Source organism: Sminthopsis crassicaudata, chromosome 5 (genome assembly GCF_048593235.1).
Source record: "Sminthopsis crassicaudata isolate SCR6 chromosome 5, ASM4859323v1, whole genome shotgun sequence".
NCBI lineage: Eukaryota > Metazoa > Chordata > Mammalia > Dasyuromorphia > Dasyuridae > Sminthopsis > Sminthopsis crassicaudata.
Genome location: NC_133621.1, coordinates 188,368,605 through 188,390,289, shown reverse-complemented (window position 1 = coordinate 188,390,289; position 21,685 = coordinate 188,368,605). Strand labels below are relative to the sequence as shown.

The following is a 21,685-nucleotide window of genomic DNA, read 5'->3' as shown; positions in this document are numbered from 1 at the left end:
CATATTTTATGTGTCCAATAGAGATAATATGTAAATGTGTAACTCCTGGGATGATAATTTTATAACCAACTAGATTTTGTTTGACAAAGTCACTAATAGAGTCAGTGATGTGGTGCAGTGGGTTAGCACTGGATTTGGAGTTAAAAAGATTTGGGATTCAAATTCAGCCTCAGACAATTAATTATTACCTTTGTGTTACCACAGGCAAGTCATTTTGTTAGCTGTTCCATGACCTGTCTCATTTCATAGCAACATGGAACTTGAACCAACAGGGTGTTAACCTAAGGAACCTGTCCTGACAAGGAATCCACAAATCATCTCCTCAAATCCCCTCACTTTTTAAATGACAAGATCAAGACCCAGAGACTTGAAATGACTTGCTTGAAGGTCATACATTTCAACATCAGTTTTGAGCTGCTGAGGATAATTGTATTGATTCTTTTAGGAAAATGGATCAAATATGTGGAAGCCCATACATAGAACCAAACAAGTTCTTTATTTCATTCCTATCAAAAAGAATAAAACATTTCTTCCAAAAATTACAAGTCAAAGATAATCTTACAGAGATAACATATTTAAAATATAATCATGACAATTAAAAAATATCAAAATGGAAATAGCAAGAAAAAGAGCCAGTAAACAAAGAAGACTGGAATTTCCTTGAGTTCTAGTATAAAGTTATCTTTTCTTCCTATCAGGGTATATATATCAGTGAGAAACTGTTAAGATAAGACCAGATAGCAACATATAGTTATGTCAACTAAGGAAATGAATCTCACCTATAGAAGAAAACATGTTCCAAGGGGATGACCAAAAAGATATAGAAAAGTTCTGTGTCTTTTCTATTTCTTTAAAGTCTTCCTGATAAGACAGACTTCCAAGATAAACAAGATCTCCTGCATACGTGGACTCTAATTTGATAGTGGTCTTAGCACCTGCTTAGATTTAAAAATAGGTGTTGTTATCATCTGTGGTGTTCAGCTGTAAGTATTCCAGGGTGCCTTTTTTATAGCTGGCCACACGCCTTGGTTTCTGGTTTGATAAACCTTGGGCCTGCCTCTTCTGCAAAGCTTCAGTGATCATATTAGAAAATTCTGCCTGTAAATGCTGTTGATTCTCCCTGGAAAGAAGAAAATGATTGAAATATTAAAGGGCACTCAGCTGCTTTCCATCATATGTAGCAGTAGTTGCTGTTATTGTGGGGTTTTTTAGTTAGGTCTGACTCTTTGTGACCTCACTTAGGTATTTCTTGGCCAAAATACTAGAGTGGTTTACCATTTCCTTCTCTAGTTCATTTTAAAGATGAGAAAACTGAGGCAATCTTCATACAGAAAATTACTCCACTCCAAGGTTGTCTTAAGTGGTTCTGCCTCTAACTCTTGTAAAATAAATTTTACAGTCAATGATAGTGACTACCCTTGAGTGTAAAATATAAATTACTTTATGTTTCTATAGTATTTTGCTATTTATAAGGAACTTCCCCAGCATTATTTCACTTGAATAGAATCAACTCCAGGTAGAAATAGGTTTGGTTTACAGAAACAAAACAAAGCAAAAACTATTGATTTTACCAGGAATAAAAAACAAACTGAACTATTTTTGCATATGCTGAAAGGGGAAGGGCTAAAACCATAACCTTTCCCAGCTCTGCTCCTCACTCTGTGGAATTCTCCACTATTCCCAAGAACCTTTTCACCCTGGAAGTGTCCTCTACTACAGGAACCCCCTCTTCCATCTGACTGGTTCTTCCTTGAATCTCCATTCTGAGAAATGCCATTTCTCAACATTCACCCCTCCCTCCCCTCTCAGCTCTTGAATTTTCTGATTTCTCTATCATACCCCCACACTGGTACCTTATCATCCTTGGTTGGTTTGTTTGTTTTTCCTTTATTTCTATTCCCAGTGCTGGACACAGTGCCTGGCATATGGTAAACACTCAATAAATGCTTATTGGTTTTGAAAAAGGTAAATGAGTATCAAGGATTCTCATTTAAAACCTGGCCCCTTTACTACTTTTTCAGTCTTCCTGTATATTTTTCCCTGTCACAGAACTCTATCTCTTGACTCTGGGAATTTTCATTGGCTGTTCCCTATACTTGAGATTTTTATTTTCTTCACCCCTGACTTCTGGACTCTCTGGCTTCCCCCAAGTCCCATAAAATCTCATCTTTCATAGGACGTCTCTCCCATCCTCTTTTATAATTCCCACTTTTGTTTATCCCCATGAGTTTGAAGTGGTCCTATGGCTATCTTGTTCCCAGGTCACATAGATATTCTCAGGAGAGGAACAAAAGTCTGGTTTAATTTGAGGCTTTTGGTCCCTCTCTTAGATTTGACCTGTGTTCAGAAGTTTAGAAATTAATTTCTTATCTTTGTCAAAAACCATGGAAAAAGCTACAGCCTCTGTCATTGTCCAAACTGCTAAGAAAATGGCCTTGGTTACTGAGTGCATTTGAATTATAGAAATTGTCATCTCAATTCTGGACATATTTGAAAACAATTCGAGAACCTTGGTGTCTAGGATCTGCTCACAATTACTAGATGGATGGCCTCTAAGTAACTTAGAAAGTCCCCGGTGTATCCAAGGCCTGAAAACCTACTGGTCTCCCAAGTAATCTTCCATTATAGTTATAAAAATGTATTACTATAAATGATCCCAGTCTAGGGTCAGTTGGACCTGAACATTCAAGAATGGAAATGATGGGATCAGAGCTTAATCTTTAACTAGTTGGATTTTTCTCCAGAAAAGAAAATTAGTTAACTAGTTTCAAGACTGTCATGGCAAGCCAGAAATTTCGTCTCTCTCCCTTTTTTGCTTTTAAGTTTTCTTAGAAAGAAATACAGTACACCTTTAAAAATTTAAACAGGTCACCAAGAAGCCCCAGAAGCAAAATTTCATAGTACTCATTTCTGATATATTATTTCCATGCACATAGAATCGGTAAAAGATTAAATTTCTTATACAAAGTAAAGTGTGATTGAAGGCCCCTTGAAGGTCTCCAAAGAACCTTTTACTTGTGACTGGTAAGGGCACAACTTTTTTCTTCATAATAATACTAAGATGTTATTTGTTTTTTTAAAATATTCCTCCACTTTCTAACTACTTACATGTGTGAAGCTAAATTTTCTTCAATCAAAATAACATGTACCAAAAGATTGACTGCAGAAGCAGATAGGAGTATCCCACTATCTTCTATGAAGCCAGATATTAAAAAAATTTGTAAAATATGTGATACAGTACCACTCTTCTCATAAATATTTTTCTTATTTTGGAAAATATAGATATTTTTCATTTAAAAGTTATTTATTAATATACAGCAGAATTTATTATTACTATTTTTAATGATTTAAGAAATCTTTCAAATTTATTAGTTTTAGTTTCTAATATCATAATTATTATTAGATACAACTTTCATAAATAAAAGTTCTTTGGAATCTTCATTAACTTTCAAGATTGTAAATGGTTTCTGAAACCAAAAAGTTTGAGTATTTTAAAACTGCTAGTCTAGACGAGAGAACTAAGACAACAAACTTTCCTTTCTCTCTTTATTCCCCATTCTATAACTTACGCAGAAGGAGGTGTTGGCAACGTATACTCTTGGTCCTTAACTCCTGTGAGCCAATAGGTGGTCTCTGTCCCCTTGCCCTAATGAGACAGAAAAGAGACACATTGTTAGTGGTGAAATAATGTAATTCATACACACCTACCTAGATTTCTCTGAACCTGTCACTTTTGTCATTTCTTATAGCACAAGAGCTCATATCCAACAATTCCTCATTTGATTCCTACTCCTCTTAATTTCCATTTCTTTGAAATCACAAAAAGAGCTGCTATAAATATTTTTTGTACACAGGAATCCTTTTCCTCTTTGGGTTTTCGGTATAGTAGAGGGATAGCTAGGTCAAAGGGTATGCATAGTTGGATAATTTTGAGGTCAGATTTCCAAACTACTTTTTAGAATGGCTAGTCCAATTCTTAGCTCCATGTTTTAATGTGCCCCAAAGATTACTTTTTAAAAGTAAACAATAACAAAATTTATTTAGAAGAACAATAGGTAGAATCTCAAGGGAAATAATGGGAAAAAAAAGAGGAAGGAAGGGACAGCAACACTTGTAGAACACAAACTATATTAAAACACAGTAATCATCAAAATTATTTGGTACTGACTTAAACAAAAAGATCAGTGGAACAGACTAGATAAGTAAGAACTAAAAATGAGTGAACTCAGTAGCTCAGTGTTTGATAAACCTAAGAACATAAACTACTTGGGGAAGAGCTCCCTGTTTAATGGGAACTTCTGAGAAGACTAGAAAATGGATTGCCAAATAATAAGCTCATTGATTGGTAGATTTAAAGTTGGACAAGACTTTAGTGATTGTTGAATACAACCTTTCCCCACCACCCAATTTACAGATAATAAAACTGGAGCCCAGAGCAGCAAAGTAGAATTCCTAAAATTACCCAAAGCTAGGTAGTAGAGCTGGGATTTGAATTCATATCGCTTAACTCTGAATTCAATTCTCTTTCCACTATACTATATTGTCCATTTGTTATCACCCTAAAATAGCATTTTACACTATACAAGGAGTCCCAAAAGTCTTAGTCCTATTTTAAGTTTTAATAGTTTAAATCAATTAGGGCAGATAATAAAATATTACTGGTAAGCATAGACCTCAAGGAGGTTAAAAATAAAAAGAAAAGGAATTTTCTCTCTGTGTCTCTCTGTCTGTCTTTGTCTCTACTGTCTCGGACCCTTACTAATCCCTCCCACATTTATCACAATATTCATAAAAGCACTTTTTGTGGTAGTAAAGAAATGAAAATAGGGAGGTATATATCAATTGAGGTGCATTAAGATTCTGGAATTTGCTAGTCAATTCATACCGTTGGGAAAGCCAGTTGTTAAATTTTCAGTGTGTATATTTACACATCAGAAACCTATAAACATTATAAATCAAGGATTGATTAATTGTTTTGATGATTGTCTAGAATTATGAAAGTAATTGAGAAAATGTTAATAATACAACTATACTTTAAAGTGTGTCATGCATACTTTTTTTTTTGAGAGCTGATTACGAAACATTTACCAGCACATCCCTGAGTAACTTCCAGGAATAAAGTGGGAGCTCTTCAGTATGCTACCCTGGTAAAATAATTTCTGAAGTATTGTGTTTAGTTTGGGCCATCATAATTTTTTTAAAAAAAATGTTGATAAACTAGAGAATAACCAAGAAAAAAAAGTAATTAGGCTGATAGAGGGTAAAAAAAAATGTCTTCAGTCCATACTATATTGTTGCTTGTCCTTTGATCTCAAAGGTAGAGACATGATATCAGGAAGATTGATTTGCAAGTAAATTGAATTTAAGTGAGGCAAGGCTATGAAAAGTTATTAGCCATATTTTCTCTTTCAGCAACAATATTGCTGTTACTGTATACGGTGTTCTATTGGTCTTGCTCATTTTTCTTTTCATTACTTCATACAAATCTTTCCATGTTTTTTTAAGATCACTGAGTTCATCGTTTCTTATAGAACATTCCATCATAATCATACACAATAACTTGTACAAAATTCTAAAATTCTGTGGTTTTAATTTTGTGATTGATGATTTATGTGCACATCATAGTACATAAATGAAATAGAATATTATTGTACCCCAAGAAATGATAAATGTGAGAAATGCATAGAAATTTAGGAAAACATAAACCAATGAAGAATAAAATAAATGCAACAAGGAAAACAATAGGCACAATAGCTACAACAATGTAAAGGGAAAAAATGAAATGAAGTAGAACCTTGTGTGATACTAATAACCAAGCCTGAATCCTGAGAAGCCAATAAGAAAAGATTCCTTCTCTACTTTGGTCAGAATGTTGTATATGTATCTATATATGTACAGATATGCTGTCAGACATATTGATTGGTTTTTAAAAATTATTTTCTTTTTAAAGATCTCTTTTTATTGGGAAAGCATCACTGACTGAATGGCAGGAAGAAAAGGATGTTCAAAAATTAATGTAATATAAAAACATAAGGTATCAATTTAAGTTTTTAGAAGATAGATAATATCAACAGCAGAATACTGATATAATTTTACGTAAAAAGCAGGAAGAGGAAACAAGCGTGTATAACTAAGGTGATTAAGGTATAAGTAAGGTGAGTCACTAACCACACTAATGTAAACCCCCTCCTTTATCCCAGGAAATCTTCCAGGGATGTGCTGGAGATAATATGTTATGAGAACAGGCTGTTAAGTTTTCTGTGTGAACATTTACACCTTACAAACCCCATACAAATCAGGATTTTATTTTTTGTGGTGTTTTTTATTTAGAATTTTAAAAAATGATGGAGAAAATGTTAATAATGAACATTAAACAATTTTTGGACAGCTGGTTGTTAAATATTTATCAGTATATTCCTATATCTCTCTCATTCCTATATAGGAAGGATATACCTCTTCTGGCTGAAAAGTTTTTTTTAAAGAAAAAGGTATCATACATATGTGGAGGAAATAATAGAACCTTTTCATCAACTTCTGAATATAGACCAAACAAACAAATAAAAAAAAAAAAGGAAACACATGGTATCAAGACCAAATCTGAGACCACTTAATTCAAACAAAAGTAAAATGTTGACATTTCTCATATTGGTCAATAATCTGTGAGAAGGTAGAAAAGATAACTGGGAGAAAGTTGTAAGAGTCTATCTTGATCTTTCTCAACATTGGGGCTTAAGAGGTATTTGATGAAAATATTTCAAAATATATTTAAGATAACTAAAAGTAGTGGCCAGGCTTTCTATGGATTTGTTACCTTTAAATAAGTTTCTCCTCTCACTTCATATAAGAACTGACATTCGGTCCTCTTCAGAATAGCTATAGTAGATCCACTCACATGAATCCTCAAAGCTGAAAAGGAAAAAGCAAAATTAAATTACTTCCATTCAGAATCCAATTTCATAGCCACATGTGTACTCACTTATTCTAGCAATCTGTTTCAACTGTTCTTATTATCTTAGATATCCCCTTAAAAAGAGACTTTGTGACCTACTTAAAGCATATCCTTTCACATGGGACTGCAAATGATTTTCAATATTCTGCAGAATGTTTCCTAATCACTGTTTCATAGGTCCATGCACGTCTTAGTTGCAATAAATGTGTCCTAGCTTGGGGCAGGGAACTTGGGATTTTGGCTTGTTTGTATTGTGATGCAATGTCAAGAAACACCATTAAGGTAGTGGCCATGTGAGTGAAGAGTATAATGGATGTAGAACTAGCAAGATTTAATGATTATTGGCTATGTGGGATGAGAGAAAAGGAAGAGTCAAGGATGATTCTAAATTTACAAACTTAAGTGATTGGGATGATGATGAATAGAAAATTAGAAAAGCAAATACACAATAAAAAGGGACATTTGAAATAAAAGCAAGTGCATAGAAAAAAAAAGATAAACATTTCAGTTTTAGACATTATTTGAGATGTTTATAGGACATGCATGAGGAAATACTTGGCAATCAATTAATAATGTGGGATTAGGGGAAGTTCAGTTCTCTCTAGTGCTGCTTTCTTGCTCTAACTCATAGGAAAATGAGAAGCCATCGTCCCAATTGAATTGGAAACCATTGCTATATAATTACCAGTTCCATTACAATACTCAGCAAAAGCTTAAAATCAATATCTTCCAAACCAACCTTATAAGTAATTCACCAAAAAAAATTATTGGCAGAAATCTTACCTGGCATATCAGATTTTAGAAATTCCCTCTACATTCATCAATATAATTTAACCATTTTATTTAATAGATAAGATAATTGAAGCCCAGACAAAATTAAGGGATTTAACCAAAGTTACCTACATATTAAATAGCAGACTTGTGTTTTAAACATAGGTCCTCTGATTTCAAAGCCAGTCATTCCACTATACCATGACTTTCATAATCATCAGTAACAAACATTTGTTGGGTTTCTACCCTGTATAAGTGACAGTTCTAAGACTTTTATCATTATTAGTTGTTCAGTGGGATCTGACTCATTGTGATATCATTTGGGGTTCTTGCTAAATATACTAGTTTTCCATTTCCTTCTCCAGCACATTTTACAGATGAGGAAATTGAAGCAAAAAGGATTAACAGGGATACACAGCTACTAAGTGTCTGAGGCTAGAATTGAACTCAAGAGGGTAAATCTTCCTGATTCTAAGCCCAGTGCTCTATGCACTGGGCTACTTGGCTGCCCCATTTCTCATTATCTGCCTAAAGCAATATAGACTCCATACTGAAGGATACTTGACTTGTGAATTCTAGGTTCTATATCCAAGTCACTATTCCTCGCTCCTATTAACATCTATGTTCCACAAATCCAGAATCCTGCAGCCAGTGGCTGCTGTGAAAGCTTCCTGGAGGCACTATGCCCTCATAGCCCTTTCTCCTTCAGTTAAAGAGACTGTTCCTTTTGGGGACCATAGTAGCTAAAAGGTCAAGTATTCAGCTGGACTCTTGCTTATGAGAGTCAGTTTTTCAATGAGAACATATAATCTCAGAAATAGACAAACATTATCATTCAAGACTTGACTTATTTTGTTGATTGATTTAATTAACTGAGACTTAAGAAAGTGATGGAAAAAATTTTAATAATGTAAGTTAAAAGTATGTCATGCATATATATTTTTTTCCAGGAGAACTAATGTTTTACCAATTAACATTTACCACCTGTACAACACTGGGAGGATCCCACATACTCCTTCTTCCTAAATTTTGACTTCATCTCCATCAGATCCCATAAGAAGAGCTGATACCAAAGCCTCAATTCTCCTACTCCTTTTGCTCCTAGAGCACCACATTCCTTCCCAAGAAGCCCCTGGAACTCTCACTCTTATTCACAGCTTTCAGATCCCGTGTATCCTTCATGACCAAGCATCTCTATGACTCCACAAGGCCATCTCTTATCCCCAAAGATCTTGAAAAACCAAGATCAATGAAAATAGGGGAGAAGAGTAGGATTATTCATTAAAGGTGTATGTATGGGAAGGGGAGAGAGAGAGAATGGGAACAGTATGTGAATTTGGGAGTGGGAAATAGTAGATGTGTTCCTTATATTCCTAGTAGTAACCTGGAAAATGTTTCTCCTTAACAACAAAGTTATAAATAGTTACAGAACTATTGGTTCTGTATAGTTCAGGTACTTCATCAACTTCAAAGATGTCATTTTATCCTGGAATCCTCCCTACTTGATATTATTGTGGTTGAAAAAAGTTTCACCCTACACGAAGGCAACCCAGTAATGAGCCTTGCTCGTACCATCAGTCCTTCACTGGGTCTATATTATAAGCCTGTCTAGCCTGTTAGAGTCTATGTTCTTGTGTCATTAATTGCCTTAAAGAGCCTAGGATTACTTCCATAACACAAAGAGGCATCAGAGTAGGACTTCAGCACAATATTTCATATAAGTGTGTGTACACTGACTTTGTGGGCAGCAAAGTGATGTAATAACTAGAGTGTCAGGCTTACAGTTAGGAAGATTTAAGTTCAAATCTGGCCTTAGACAATTCTAACTGTGTAATTCTGGGCAAACCCCTTAACCCCTTTTGCCTCAATTTCCTCATCTGCAAAATGAGCTGGAGTAAGAAATGGGAAACCACTCCAGAATCTGCCGAGAAAACCCAAAATGGAGTCACAAAGAGTCAGACAACACTGACCAATTTAGGGAATCTTTATAACATCATTTCTAGAAGAAAATGTTTCCCAAATTCCAAGCAATTGAATTTTTTGGAACACAGTGTGTTTATGAGTTAGTGATTCCTATGTAAGCACCTGCCTATAGTAAATCGACATATTTCCTTCACTAGTGTGAATTTCCATGATAATCAAACAAAATGGAGATAGGAAGACAAGATGGAACATACTCTGTTTCTCTTTGGGCCTCCTTACCATTAAGCTTTCTCTGATCCTATGGATCAATGCTTATTTTCGTAGCTATCTCATTACGCATGAGCCAGGATGAAAATCATGTCAGGGGGAAAAATTTGTATGTATAATAGTACAATTTCAGTCCAAGAAAAGGATACTCGTCTCACTGTCTTATTTATCTCTACCAATATTTTTCAGCTCTTTCTACTATGCTACTCTGTTGGTGAATTCTCAACCACAAAGAAAGCCCGTTTCTTTTCTTACGGAGGCCTGTGGATTCCATCCTAGAGGCTGTGTTCACAGAATCTCCAAACAGACAGTAACGAGGCATTTTGATTCCAACAACTCCAGCAGCACATGGGCCTGAAAAGGGAGAGGAGAAAGAAGAGAACTTGTAGCTTTTAACATGGTGAAACTTAAATCTGGATGTAATACATTGATTACAGGGCTAGATACTCTATCACTGGAAAGTGGCAAAGGAGTTTACAGAACATTAAATTTAAAAATTTGCAGCCAATGGGTGTCTAGGAAGGCAAAAACAGTTAGCAAATCTATGTGTTATATATATGTTTTGTTTGTTTGTTTTCTGAGGCAATTGGGGTTAAGTGACTTGCCCAGGGTCACACAGCTAGGAAGTGTTAAGTGTCTGAGACCAGATTTGAACTCAAGTCCTCCTGACTTCAGGCTGGTGCTCTATCCACTGCACCACTTAGCTGCCCCTAAAGTTATATTTTTTCAATGAGGAGAGTTAGGATGTATAATGGATAGAATACTGGCTTTAAAAGCAAAAAGATATGAATTCAAATCCTGCTTTAGGCTTTTTAGCTATTTGATTCTGAGCAAATCACTTAATCTCTCTCAACCTCAGTCTTCTCATTTGTAAAAAGAATTGGACTTGGTAGCCTTGTAGTATCTTAGAGATATGAATTCTACCCTTGAATAACCTAATAAGCAAAGACATTTTTATCCTTTACAAGTCTTACATTCTGTACCAGGGACAAGGATTTCAAGCCCATTCTCATATGTCCATTGCTCAAAATAAAACACAAAACCTCAACTTTAACAATTAACTTTGGAAATACAAGGTTACATGAAAGCCTAAATACCTGACTTTTTGTTTTCCTCTTTGTAGACATGAACCAACATTTGGTTTTTAGTAATATTTAGTACACATTTTTATATCCTTGAAAGTAAGACCTCATATTTAAGTCAACATTCTAAACTTGAGAAGCAAAAAAGAAGCCTTTGCAATGAAGGATTCACAATTGTTATAATACAGTGATACCCTCAGGAGGTCACCTGAGCATCTGACCCCACGTCCTCTGAATCCAGCACCCTTTCATGTTGAAAGCCTACATTCCTCCCACCATCTTTCTTCTGTTTCTGTGTTGCCCTTCTAGGTTGACTATCACTGGGAGAATTTAAGGACAGAGGTCATTCCTGTATGGGGGAGAGGATTCCTCTGTGCATGGGATTCTGTTTAGGAGCACTAGACCATAAGACCAATAGGGATGAGATGAGGTACTTCTGACCTAAGCCACTTGGGGTTTGGGAATTGCATCTATAGCAACTACCCCCACTCTCTGTTTCCAAGGTCTCAATGCTCCATTCCAATTGCCAAAGACAAAAATATTCAGTCAGAGAGCCAGATGGAGGAAAAACAGTTGCTCAGTCAAATATTTGGTTGGAATATTTGAGGGTAAGGAGTTTTAAAAGTTAAAAATTAACTCAGGAGTAGCAAAATCAGCTATTCATTAAGCAATAACAGTTGGGAAAAAAATACCAAATCCAATTAACTTTGTGGGTTTCTCATGTTTCTATTTTCTATTTTCTGGCTGATTTTCTCAGTGGTTCTGGATTTTAATGTTGTTTGCATAGTCTTATCCTGGAAAGAATATGCTCTTATGTAGATTAAAAAAAAACAAAAAACAAAAACAAAAACAATCACCAACATCTGCTACCAAGAAAAAAAAAATTTCCCTCAAATACCAGGCAAATTCTTTCATCCATTGGTAAGGTACTTCTATTTCAGAATAAAATTTCATTTCACCTAAGTAAGATGCTGCTTTTTAAAGGAGATAATTTTAGGTTTCTTTTCATCTTGCCTTCTTTTCCAGAAACTGCATCTGTTCCTAGGTACATACAAAGGTCAAATCTCTCTCAATTGAAAAATGGGGTAAACAAACTTGAAGCTGGGATCAAGTAGAAAGTTCCTAGCACAGCAATCTGTAGATATGGAGTCTCTATCCTCAGTCCTGCCCATAGTGTGACCAGTGTCCCAGAGACCTTGTATATAAAATGGTTATAATAATATCAGTCACATATACCTCATAGAGTTGTTTTGAGATTCAAAGGAACTCACTTATATGGAAGAGCTTTGAAGAAAAATGTTATACAAATGTAAATTCATTTATCTTACTATTGTTACTAATAATAGTAGCAATGATTAAGATAAATAATGCCTACAAGGAAAAGAGCTCTTCTGTGAAAGTGTGGATATGAAGTAATTCATATTTTCACTTTCACTGTGGGATAGTTATTGATAAATAGAAGGGGGATACTATGTCCCCATCGCATCCCAAACGAGAGCTCTCAGCATGGTCAAGGCTGGAGGGATGTCACTTCTGAGCTACAACTCAAGAGCTCCCACTGGGACACATGTTCTGCTGGCCAAGTGTTCCTGTGGTCCACAGTTCATGTGATCTAAAGCAAGGTTTCTTAAATTTTTTGCACTTGATCACAACATAATTTTCACTCTTTTTGTTGTTTGCTTGCATTTTGTTTTCTTTCTCATTTTTTACCCTTTTTGATCTGATTTTCCTTGTGCAACAAGATAATTGTATAAATATGTATACATTTATTGGATTTAACATAATTTTAACATGTGTAACATATATATGGATTATTTGCCATCAGGGGAGGGAGTGGGAGGAAAAGGAGGAAAATTTGGAACAGGTTTTGCAATGCTGAAAAATATCCATGCATATGTTTTGAAAATAAAGTTTTAATAAAAAATTTTCCCCACTCACGATTGTTATTGCCTGAGAAATTTTCTGCGACTCCAAGTGTATAGGTATGTAAAATGGAAATATAAATGAAACATTTACTGACAATCAATCATCATTTCATGACTCATGATTCGTGAAACCCTACATGGGATTATGGCCCCCAGTTGAAGAAGCTTTAATCTAAAGCACATCTCATCATGCTACACACACACACACACACACACACACACCTTTTTTTCTTAACAAGGATAATGTAGTTAAAATAAATACTCAAAGCACCCCTAATCAAAATAACAGTGGAGGTAAGTAATTAGTAGTAGGTAAGTACATAAAAATATTGTGAGGCAAAGTAGCAACCAAAGTGGGGAAGACCTTAGAGCAGCAATTTGCAGACTGAATTGTGTGCTTATGCAAGTGAAGAAAAGGAAAGACCAAACATCTGGTCTTCTCCCTTCTCTGGGCTGCTTTGGTATCGGAGGAAGGATGAAGGCAGCATTTTCATGCTGATTGTGCATCTGGGATAAGGTCTGTGTTCACCCTGGCTGGAACCCTCCTTCTTTCCTTCTCCTTCTTACAGCCTCCCTCAGCTCCAGCTGCTGGTTCATCAGAGTACTTCAGAGCCACCATTTTGTGGTCTTCTAGGAACCACCCTAGCTATAGGTATTTGGCTGCCAGTTCTTATACCTAGGGATTATGGTGCTTCCTTTAATCCCTTTTGTTGAACCTAAGTTCAACAAAATCAACAAAATAGGCTTCTAGATAGGCTTCTTAACCTGGGTTTTGTGAAACTTAAAATATATAAATAAATAAACAAAGACAAACAAAAAAACCTTGATAACTATTTCAACATATTAGTTTCTTTTGTAATTCTGTATATTTTATTTTGTGCATTGAAAAACATAATTCTAAGAAATGGTTCATAGTCTTTACCAAACTGCCAAAGGGATTTAAGACACAACACAAAAAGGTGAAAAACCCTCGTTCTGGGTTGACCTACATTTTTCTAAGAAGATTATTGTGCAGAAGAGGAACAAAAATGCCCTTTCAGCATGGGAATTTGCCCAGCTTGTCTTGTTTAGATAATCCAATCTAATCAAAAATATTTTCATGATATTACTATAACAAATACATGGAGAAATGGAGAAAAAAAAGGCAATAGAATCCCAAATCGCTTAATGAGGTTGAAGCATGGGGTAGCTTGTTTTAAAAGCTGTCTCCTCTCACTTGATGATCAAAAGGATTCAAATGAGAAAAACTAAAACCTGCCCAGGAGTTTTTATGCTCAGAAGACACATCTGACAGTTCCTGGAAATCTAAATATCCTTAGAACTTAAAGAGATAACATAAAATATTCATGGCAGGCTGGTACAGAAATCACATTTGGAAACCTTTTCTCCTTACTGACTTAGGTCATGCAAAAAAGTAAGCCTTATGCCTAGTTAACATAACTTTTATTCAAAAATGGTTATTTTTTTATTACAGGCTTTTATTTTCAAAACATGAATGGATAATTTTTCAGCATTGACCCTTACAAAACCTTGTGTTCCAAATTTTTCCCTCCCTTTCCCTTTAGATGGCAAGAAATCCAATATATGTTAACATGTTAAAAATATATATGTTAAATTCAATATATATATATATATATGTATACATATTTATACAATTATCATGCTGCACAAGAAAAATCAGATCAAAAAGAAAACAAAATAAGAAAATAAAATACAAGCAAACAAAAAGAGTGAAAATGCTATGGTTAACATAACTTAATTCCATACCAGAATGTACTCCAATGCGGATCCACACAGGGAGACCTGGAAGATGCTGGAGTTCAAAGGATCCCATGAAACTAAGGATGTCCAAAGCCATTTTGGCAATGTCTACTGCATGTCGATTGCCATTCCTCTTTGGCAATCCACTAGCAACCATGTAGGCATCTCCAATAGTCTCCACCTGTGAAAACAGTTTTGTAGAAATTTATGCAACATTTTACATCTTCAGTGATATGAACAAAGTGCACACCATGAGCATGGCACAGCACTACTAGTGGAAATTACCTTTAAGAAAATGTCATTTAATCTAGTTAGATGAAAAATAAAACAGTTATCATGGACTTTAGCTGCACAATGAATTTATTAATAATATAAATTAATAATGTACTCTAATGATAAGCATCATATAAATACTGAAATTGGGTGGAATGACTTTATGTGACTCCAGCAATTGACCTTTTACCACTTCTCTCAGCAGAGAAAAATTAGGAAATATTTCAAAAATGCCTGTATTTTCTTCATTGAAAAGGATCTATTTTCTCTTTTTTATCTCACACCACTTGGTAGAATATACTAAAAGTATATTGTCTAGCATTGACCATTTTTCAAATGCCAGTTCATGAGTGGGAGCCATTTCCTTATTGACTGTTCTTATTATGATATAATATAATTTACATAAAGTTTTTTGAGGACTTTAAAATGCTATGTAAATAAACATCAGTTATCATCAATATTATTATTGTCAGACACATTAGTCTAGTACTGAGATTCTAAATCCTTCTCTAAAAATTAACTCAAAATTGATATTATTATCAACTGCATGCATTATTTTATCTTATTTTTTTAGTTCAACCTGGGACACAATAAAGTAGTGATGGCCTTCAAAAAATAGGATGTTGAATTTCAGCTACCTATAGGAAGTACAAATATAGATGTCTAGCACACAGTGATATGGGACCAGAGCTTGGGAGAGATATGAAGGCAAAATAATTAGATTTATATAGGAACAATAATTGAATCCTTTGTAACTACTGAGATTTCCAAGAAAGAATATGTAGAGAAAAAAGAGGAGAGCACCCAGAACAGTTGTAGGGTGTATCAAAGTATAATGTTTGGGCTAGCTTTCTGGAGGTTCTTGGGACCAGCCCAAGTCCTTGGTCTTAGTGCAGGAGAGCACCAGGATGGACAAAAATAGAATGCCTCTCTTTCAATCCTTCTTAGCCCTTATATACCTTAGCACAATTACATCATTACAGCATACTGAATATGTGTGAACTTACATCACCATACTAAGTATATATGGAAACTCATTATCTCATCACTTCCACTGAATTAACACCTTGTTTCAACTTCCCTACATCAAAGGATGGAAGAGAAGACATGGAAGATGTTCTAGAAAAGGAGACTGGGGGCAGCTAGATGATGCAGGCAGCTAGATGATGCAGTGGATAGAACACTAACCCTGAAGTCAGGAGGACCTGAGTTCAAGTGTGAACTCAAATACTTAATACTTAATAGCCATGTGATGATAGACAATTATCCCCAATTGCCCTGCAAAGAAAATTAAATAAATAAATATTAAAAAAAATAAAAATAAAAGGAGACCCTAGAGCAATGGATCAGACAGATAAGAAGAGAAGCTGAAAGCAGCAACTTTTCAATTGTTTCAGTAGTTAAGAAGTTATTTCCTTAAATCAAGACCTCTTTGCACCTTCAACTCACTGTCCCTACCTCTGTCCTCTGGGATCAGGCAAAAATTACCCGATTCTTTTTTTTGAAAGAAGGAAAAAAAGCTCATAATATTCAGGAGTTTGGGAGTTATCATATTACACTGTTGACTCAATGAGTTTGCAATTTAAGAAAATTCCAGATTTTTTTTCAGATGACCTGATTTCTTAGCCATACTTTCCCCATCTTGTGAAATTGATATATTGATCCCATTGGTAAGACTTTCTTTAACCATTATTAAAGAACTTTTTGCATGTAGCATGTAAGCTGACACCCTTTCCATTTTCATGCTACGCAAAACTTTTAACATTCCAACTATACTTTTATATATCGTGGATAAAAATATCAAAAAACAATTGGCCAAGTACAGATTCCTTGCATTCCATGACAGATTTCAAGTTGCTATCAGTCTACTTTTTGGTTCTGATCATTTCACCATTGTTAAATCTACCCAATTATACTATTGCCTAAACCACATCTTTCCATCTTGTCCACAAGAGTAATGATCCTTTAACGATACATTTTAGAGTTCATTTCTATTCAGGAATAAAAGTCAAATTCATTAGCTTATAGTCTATAGACTCTATTTTCCTGCATCTTTCCACTTCTTTTTTAAAAATTGGGAAAATTCCTTCTTTTTTTCCTCAATAGTATTTTATTTTTTCCAAATACACATAGTTTTCCAATATTCATTTTTGTAAGATTTTGTGTTTCAAATTTTTCTCCCTTCTCTCTTACTTCTCTTCTCCCAAGACAGAAAGCAATAAAAAAGTCCTTCTGAGGAGGAAAAAATACTCCAATTAAGAAGACAACTCATTTTTACCATACATATTAATTGTCTTTCAATCATTGTTAAAAGTATTTTAACACTGTTACCTTGTAGACATCATGGTGATCCAGGATGTGGTCGAAGCTCTTGTAGACATCATTGAGCATATCGACCACCTCCATAGGGGTGCTATACTTGCAGATGGTGGTAAAGCCTACAATGTCACTGAAGTAAATAGTGACCTCCTCATACAGTTCAGGTTCCACAAAACCTTTCTCTTTCAAAGACTTTACCACTAGCCTGAAGAAGGGAAAGAAGAACACAAAGAGAAGAGCTTCAGGTTTCAGCCATTTATTCTCTTCTCCCAGAAATCATTGCCATGCAGCAGCAACAAATCTATATTATGTATCAATAAACCTAGATAATTGGAGTCCTAATGAACCCAACTGCCTCATTACTCACAATGAGGAATCAAAGAAAAATGACATGCATATGCATGTAGATGTACATGCATGGAACATGTGTAAGGTATGTATAACAATAGCTTGATATTTGAACATTACAATTAATATATGCACATTTTCTCAAATACACAATACTCTCATGCACCTCTAAATCAAGGGATATTTTATGTAAACTTTAAATATGAAAATCATGAATTATTTGCTAAATAATAATAATAATAGCTAGATTACTTATAGCTGGTTAAAGTTTCCCAAGTGCTTTATATATGGTTTTTCATTTGAACCTTAGAACAACCTATGAGGTAAATGCTATTATTATCCCCATTTTCAGATGAGGAAACTGAGGCTAAGAGAGTGACTTGCTCATACAGTTAATATGTGTCTAAGGAAATTTTCAAATTCAACTTTTCCTGACTTCAAATTTAGTATTTTAGCCTCTATTTTACTAAGCTGACTCATTACCAAACACTGTCCAAAAGGATACTCACTGCCCAAGAATTAGAAAACACTCAAAGTCATAATGTCTTTTATGAGATTAATTTGGGGGGGGATTCCTAAATTTGCTAATAAGATCTAGACCAAATTAAAAATCCTCTCCAGTTTTATTAGTGTTTTAAAAAAACACATTTGACTTCCTAAGCAGTTTCATTTGTGACATATTTAAGTTATAAATATTAAATTGCTTGAGATAATGTGTTTTTTTTCTTCTTTAAAAATCAGTTTTGAATGTCATGAATGGAAAGAAAAAAATATTTGATTTCTTTAAATTGTAAATTCAGTCCCTGGGAGAACCCAAACTGTAATGATAAATTGGAATATGGTACCTTTTACATACCAAGTCAAATGATTCTTACTATATCTAAGCAGTAGAGATGAGAGTGGGAAAGTAGCTAGTAATGTAATAGGCCATACATATTCTTATAATGGCCATGTCCAGAAATATGTTTCTTTCCACATCTTGAATCTATCACTTCTCTATTAGGTGGTGGGTAGATGGATGATCATTTGTTGAGCTGCCATTTGTTGACCAGAGATACCCTAAGTCACAGAGTCCTTCATTAGCAATGCAGTGGTGGACTCAGAACTTTGGCATGGTGGTTCCCTTCATTGGTACAAAAAAAGCAACCTATCCATACCTTTGCATTAATTTAATAAAATTCTATTAGGTCTCTAACACATATAAAGAATGTGAGATTACATTCCCCACTTTTACATAAATCTCCCATGAGTAAGCTATTGTCCTTTACCTTTTTTTTTTTTTTTAAATATAGCATGGATATATAGTTAACACTTGCACATTCCATCTCTTATATCTCACTTTATATTATCTGTTCACCTCTTTTTCTAGTCAAAAACAAACTATTAGCATTAATATTCAAAAAATCTATCTCTCACAGATTGGTGTGGTGTATCTAGTTCTATTATTTACAAGTCCCCATTTAGTGCTCTTCCCATTTATAATTAACTAGCCAAACATAGCTAATTAGCTTTTAAAAAGGAGTACTTACTAAGGGATGTGACATTTTTATTGAACAACCCCCCAAAACTCTTAAGTATGTTTTCCCACAATTACACATAGGATTTAGGGGGAGAATGGGTGCAAATTTAGGGAATATATGTGACCAAAGGGGTAACTTATAATTCCTTTTTGGAGGCCTCATGAAGTTCTTCTTTCTGGGTCTACCTTTGTTGAGTTCTGAAGCTACTTTTCTTCAATGTGTTTAGCTTGTCTTTGGACTGCCTCTCTGCAGATACTATTATCACTCACTGTTAATGCCAATAACTATGGGAAGTCTTATGATTTTAAAAAGAACATCAATTATCCTCAGCCCTTTGCTGTTTATAAGTGCTTCTGAAAATTTATTCCTCAGTGTTACAATCTTTGTCTTATATAGGTCAAAAGATATGTCAGTCTTTCCACCATTCCTAGTACATTTCCTCTGCAGTGTAAACTGATTTTATCCTATCTCTTGAGGCATTTGATGCTTCCCAAATTAATCCAGAGCTTATTCGTACTCAGTTTATGCCTTCTAGTAACTGATTTCTCAGAGGTGTTTAAACTTGTACACATTTAGTTTAAAAATTTTTAAAATTTATTTCATATTTTAATTGACAAGCATTAAAGAATTGGAAAATTAGTAGATGCCCGTCAATTGAGGGATGACTAAACAAGTTGTGATATATGAAGGTAATGGAATATTATTGTTCTATAAAAAAGAATAAACAAGCTTATTTTAGAAAGGTCTGGAAATATTTATATGAACTGATCTGAGTGAAACAAGGAGAACCAGAAATATATTGTACACAGCAAGAATGGGCAATGATCAACTATGAAACACTTGGTTCTTCTCAGTGGTTCAGATATTCAAAACAATCTCAATAGACTTTGGACAGAAAATGCCATCTGCATCCAGAAAAAGAACTAAGGAGACTGAATGTAAATCAACAGATGCTATGTTCACTTCTTTTTCTGTTTTGTTTTGTTTTTTAATCTCTCCCTTGGTTTTTTCCCTTTTGCTCTATTTTTTCTCTCCCAACATGATTTATAAAGTGATCTATATTAAAAATAAATACATTTATTAGAAAAAAATGGACAAGCATTTATTTTCTTTCCCTTCCATTTTAATTCATTTCCAATTTAAAAGGAAAAGAAAACCCTTCTAACAAATATGCATAATCAAGAAAGACAAATTCCTACAGTGGTCATATCCAGAAATATGTCTCTTTTTTTATCTTGAACCCATCATTTCTCTGTTTGGTGGTGGATAGCACGGTCCATCACCAGTTTTCTTATACCATGGACATCATTGCCTTGATCAGAGTTCTTCACTCCTTCAAAATTCTTGTCTTTCTAATGTTGTTGCTATTGTTCTACTGTTTCTGCTCATTTCGCTCTGCCTTAGTTCATAAAAGTGTTTCCAGATTTCTTTGAACCTATCCTTTACATGATTTCTTATGACACAATCATGTTCCATTCCATTCATGTATCATAATTAGTTCTTCTAGTATGGAGATGTGACCTTGTTAGGTTCTTACTAAGTGTGACATGACCCTGCTCAGGCCCAACTCCGAAAACCATTGACAGTCTAATAGACAGTCCCAGGCATCTTAAATTTGCAATATGTATACTCATCTTTATTAGGTCTTTTATTCAAGATTCAATAATTATGCATGACATGATCTTTTCAGTCTTTTTCAGAACTACCAAAAGTAGAAGGCTTAAAGACTATGGAACATCATGATGATACAGTTAATGTTTTATTCTGATAGTTCCTGAGGTTTTCCATTTTTAAAAATGGAAATTTTCTGCCACCATTTTTTTTTTTTTTTTTTTTTTGCTGAGGCAAATGGGGTTAAGTGACTGGCCCAGGGTCACACAGCTAGGAATTGTTAAGTGTCTGAGACCAGATTTCAACTCAGGTCCTCCTGACTTCAGGGCTGGTGCTCCATCCACTGCACCACCTAGCTGCCCCATTCTGCCACCATTCTTGAAAAGTTTGTGCAAAAAATTGTGTGTGCTGCTTCACAGATGTTCCCCACATTTTCTATCAATGCTGGAAGAACATTATGAGTCATCATACTGAGAGGTCTTTTCTTATGATCCTTTAGATTCCTCAGTCACTGTGGAATTACTAAAGTCAAACATTTTTGGATCTACATTTGACGTATATGGGGTACAGAGTGGGTGGGAACTCGGATGGAAGAGAATTAATGCTTTTTTTGTTGCTCTTATCACAAAAAGACTCTGTTTTAAGCTTCTAAATACAAGACAGTGATTGATTCAGGTATTGATCACTCACTGCTTGTGACGCTTGAGATATTACTTTTGAACAGAGTATAGCTGGTTTCACTCAGTATTAATACTCTGTCCTATAGGACATTGCTTACAAGCAATGGGGCTACTCTGGTAGTAAAATTCAGAAATGAATTTGGCTTTGTAAATTTTTTTTGTTTCTTTTGAAATTTTTAACTTTTTTCTAATTAATTAATATGCACTTATCTCTCCCTTCCTTCCCCTCTTCTAGCTGAATAATAACAAAAAATAA

At 34.6% G+C, this 21,685-nt stretch overlaps 1 protein-coding gene across 1 annotated transcript in view; it reads right to left on the bottom strand.

Moving 5' to 3' along the window:
* Positions 1–477: 477 nt before the first annotated feature.
* Positions 478–21,685, bottom strand: part of GUCY2C (guanylate cyclase 2C) — a 107,428-nt gene continuing 86,220 nt past the window's right edge. The window contains exons 22-27 of the mRNA XM_074269105.1: positions 17,283–17,475; positions 14,685–14,859; positions 10,166–10,264; positions 6,812–6,906; positions 3,570–3,646; positions 478–1,120 (exon numbers count right to left, since the gene is read on the bottom strand). Of these exons, the coding sequence (XP_074125206.1) occupies positions 946–1,120; positions 3,570–3,646; positions 6,812–6,906; positions 10,166–10,264; positions 14,685–14,859; positions 17,283–17,475 (814 nt within the window). The 3' untranslated portion in view covers positions 478–945. The remainder of the gene's footprint in view (positions 1,121–3,569; positions 3,647–6,811; positions 6,907–10,165; positions 10,265–14,684; positions 14,860–17,282; positions 17,476–21,685) is intronic.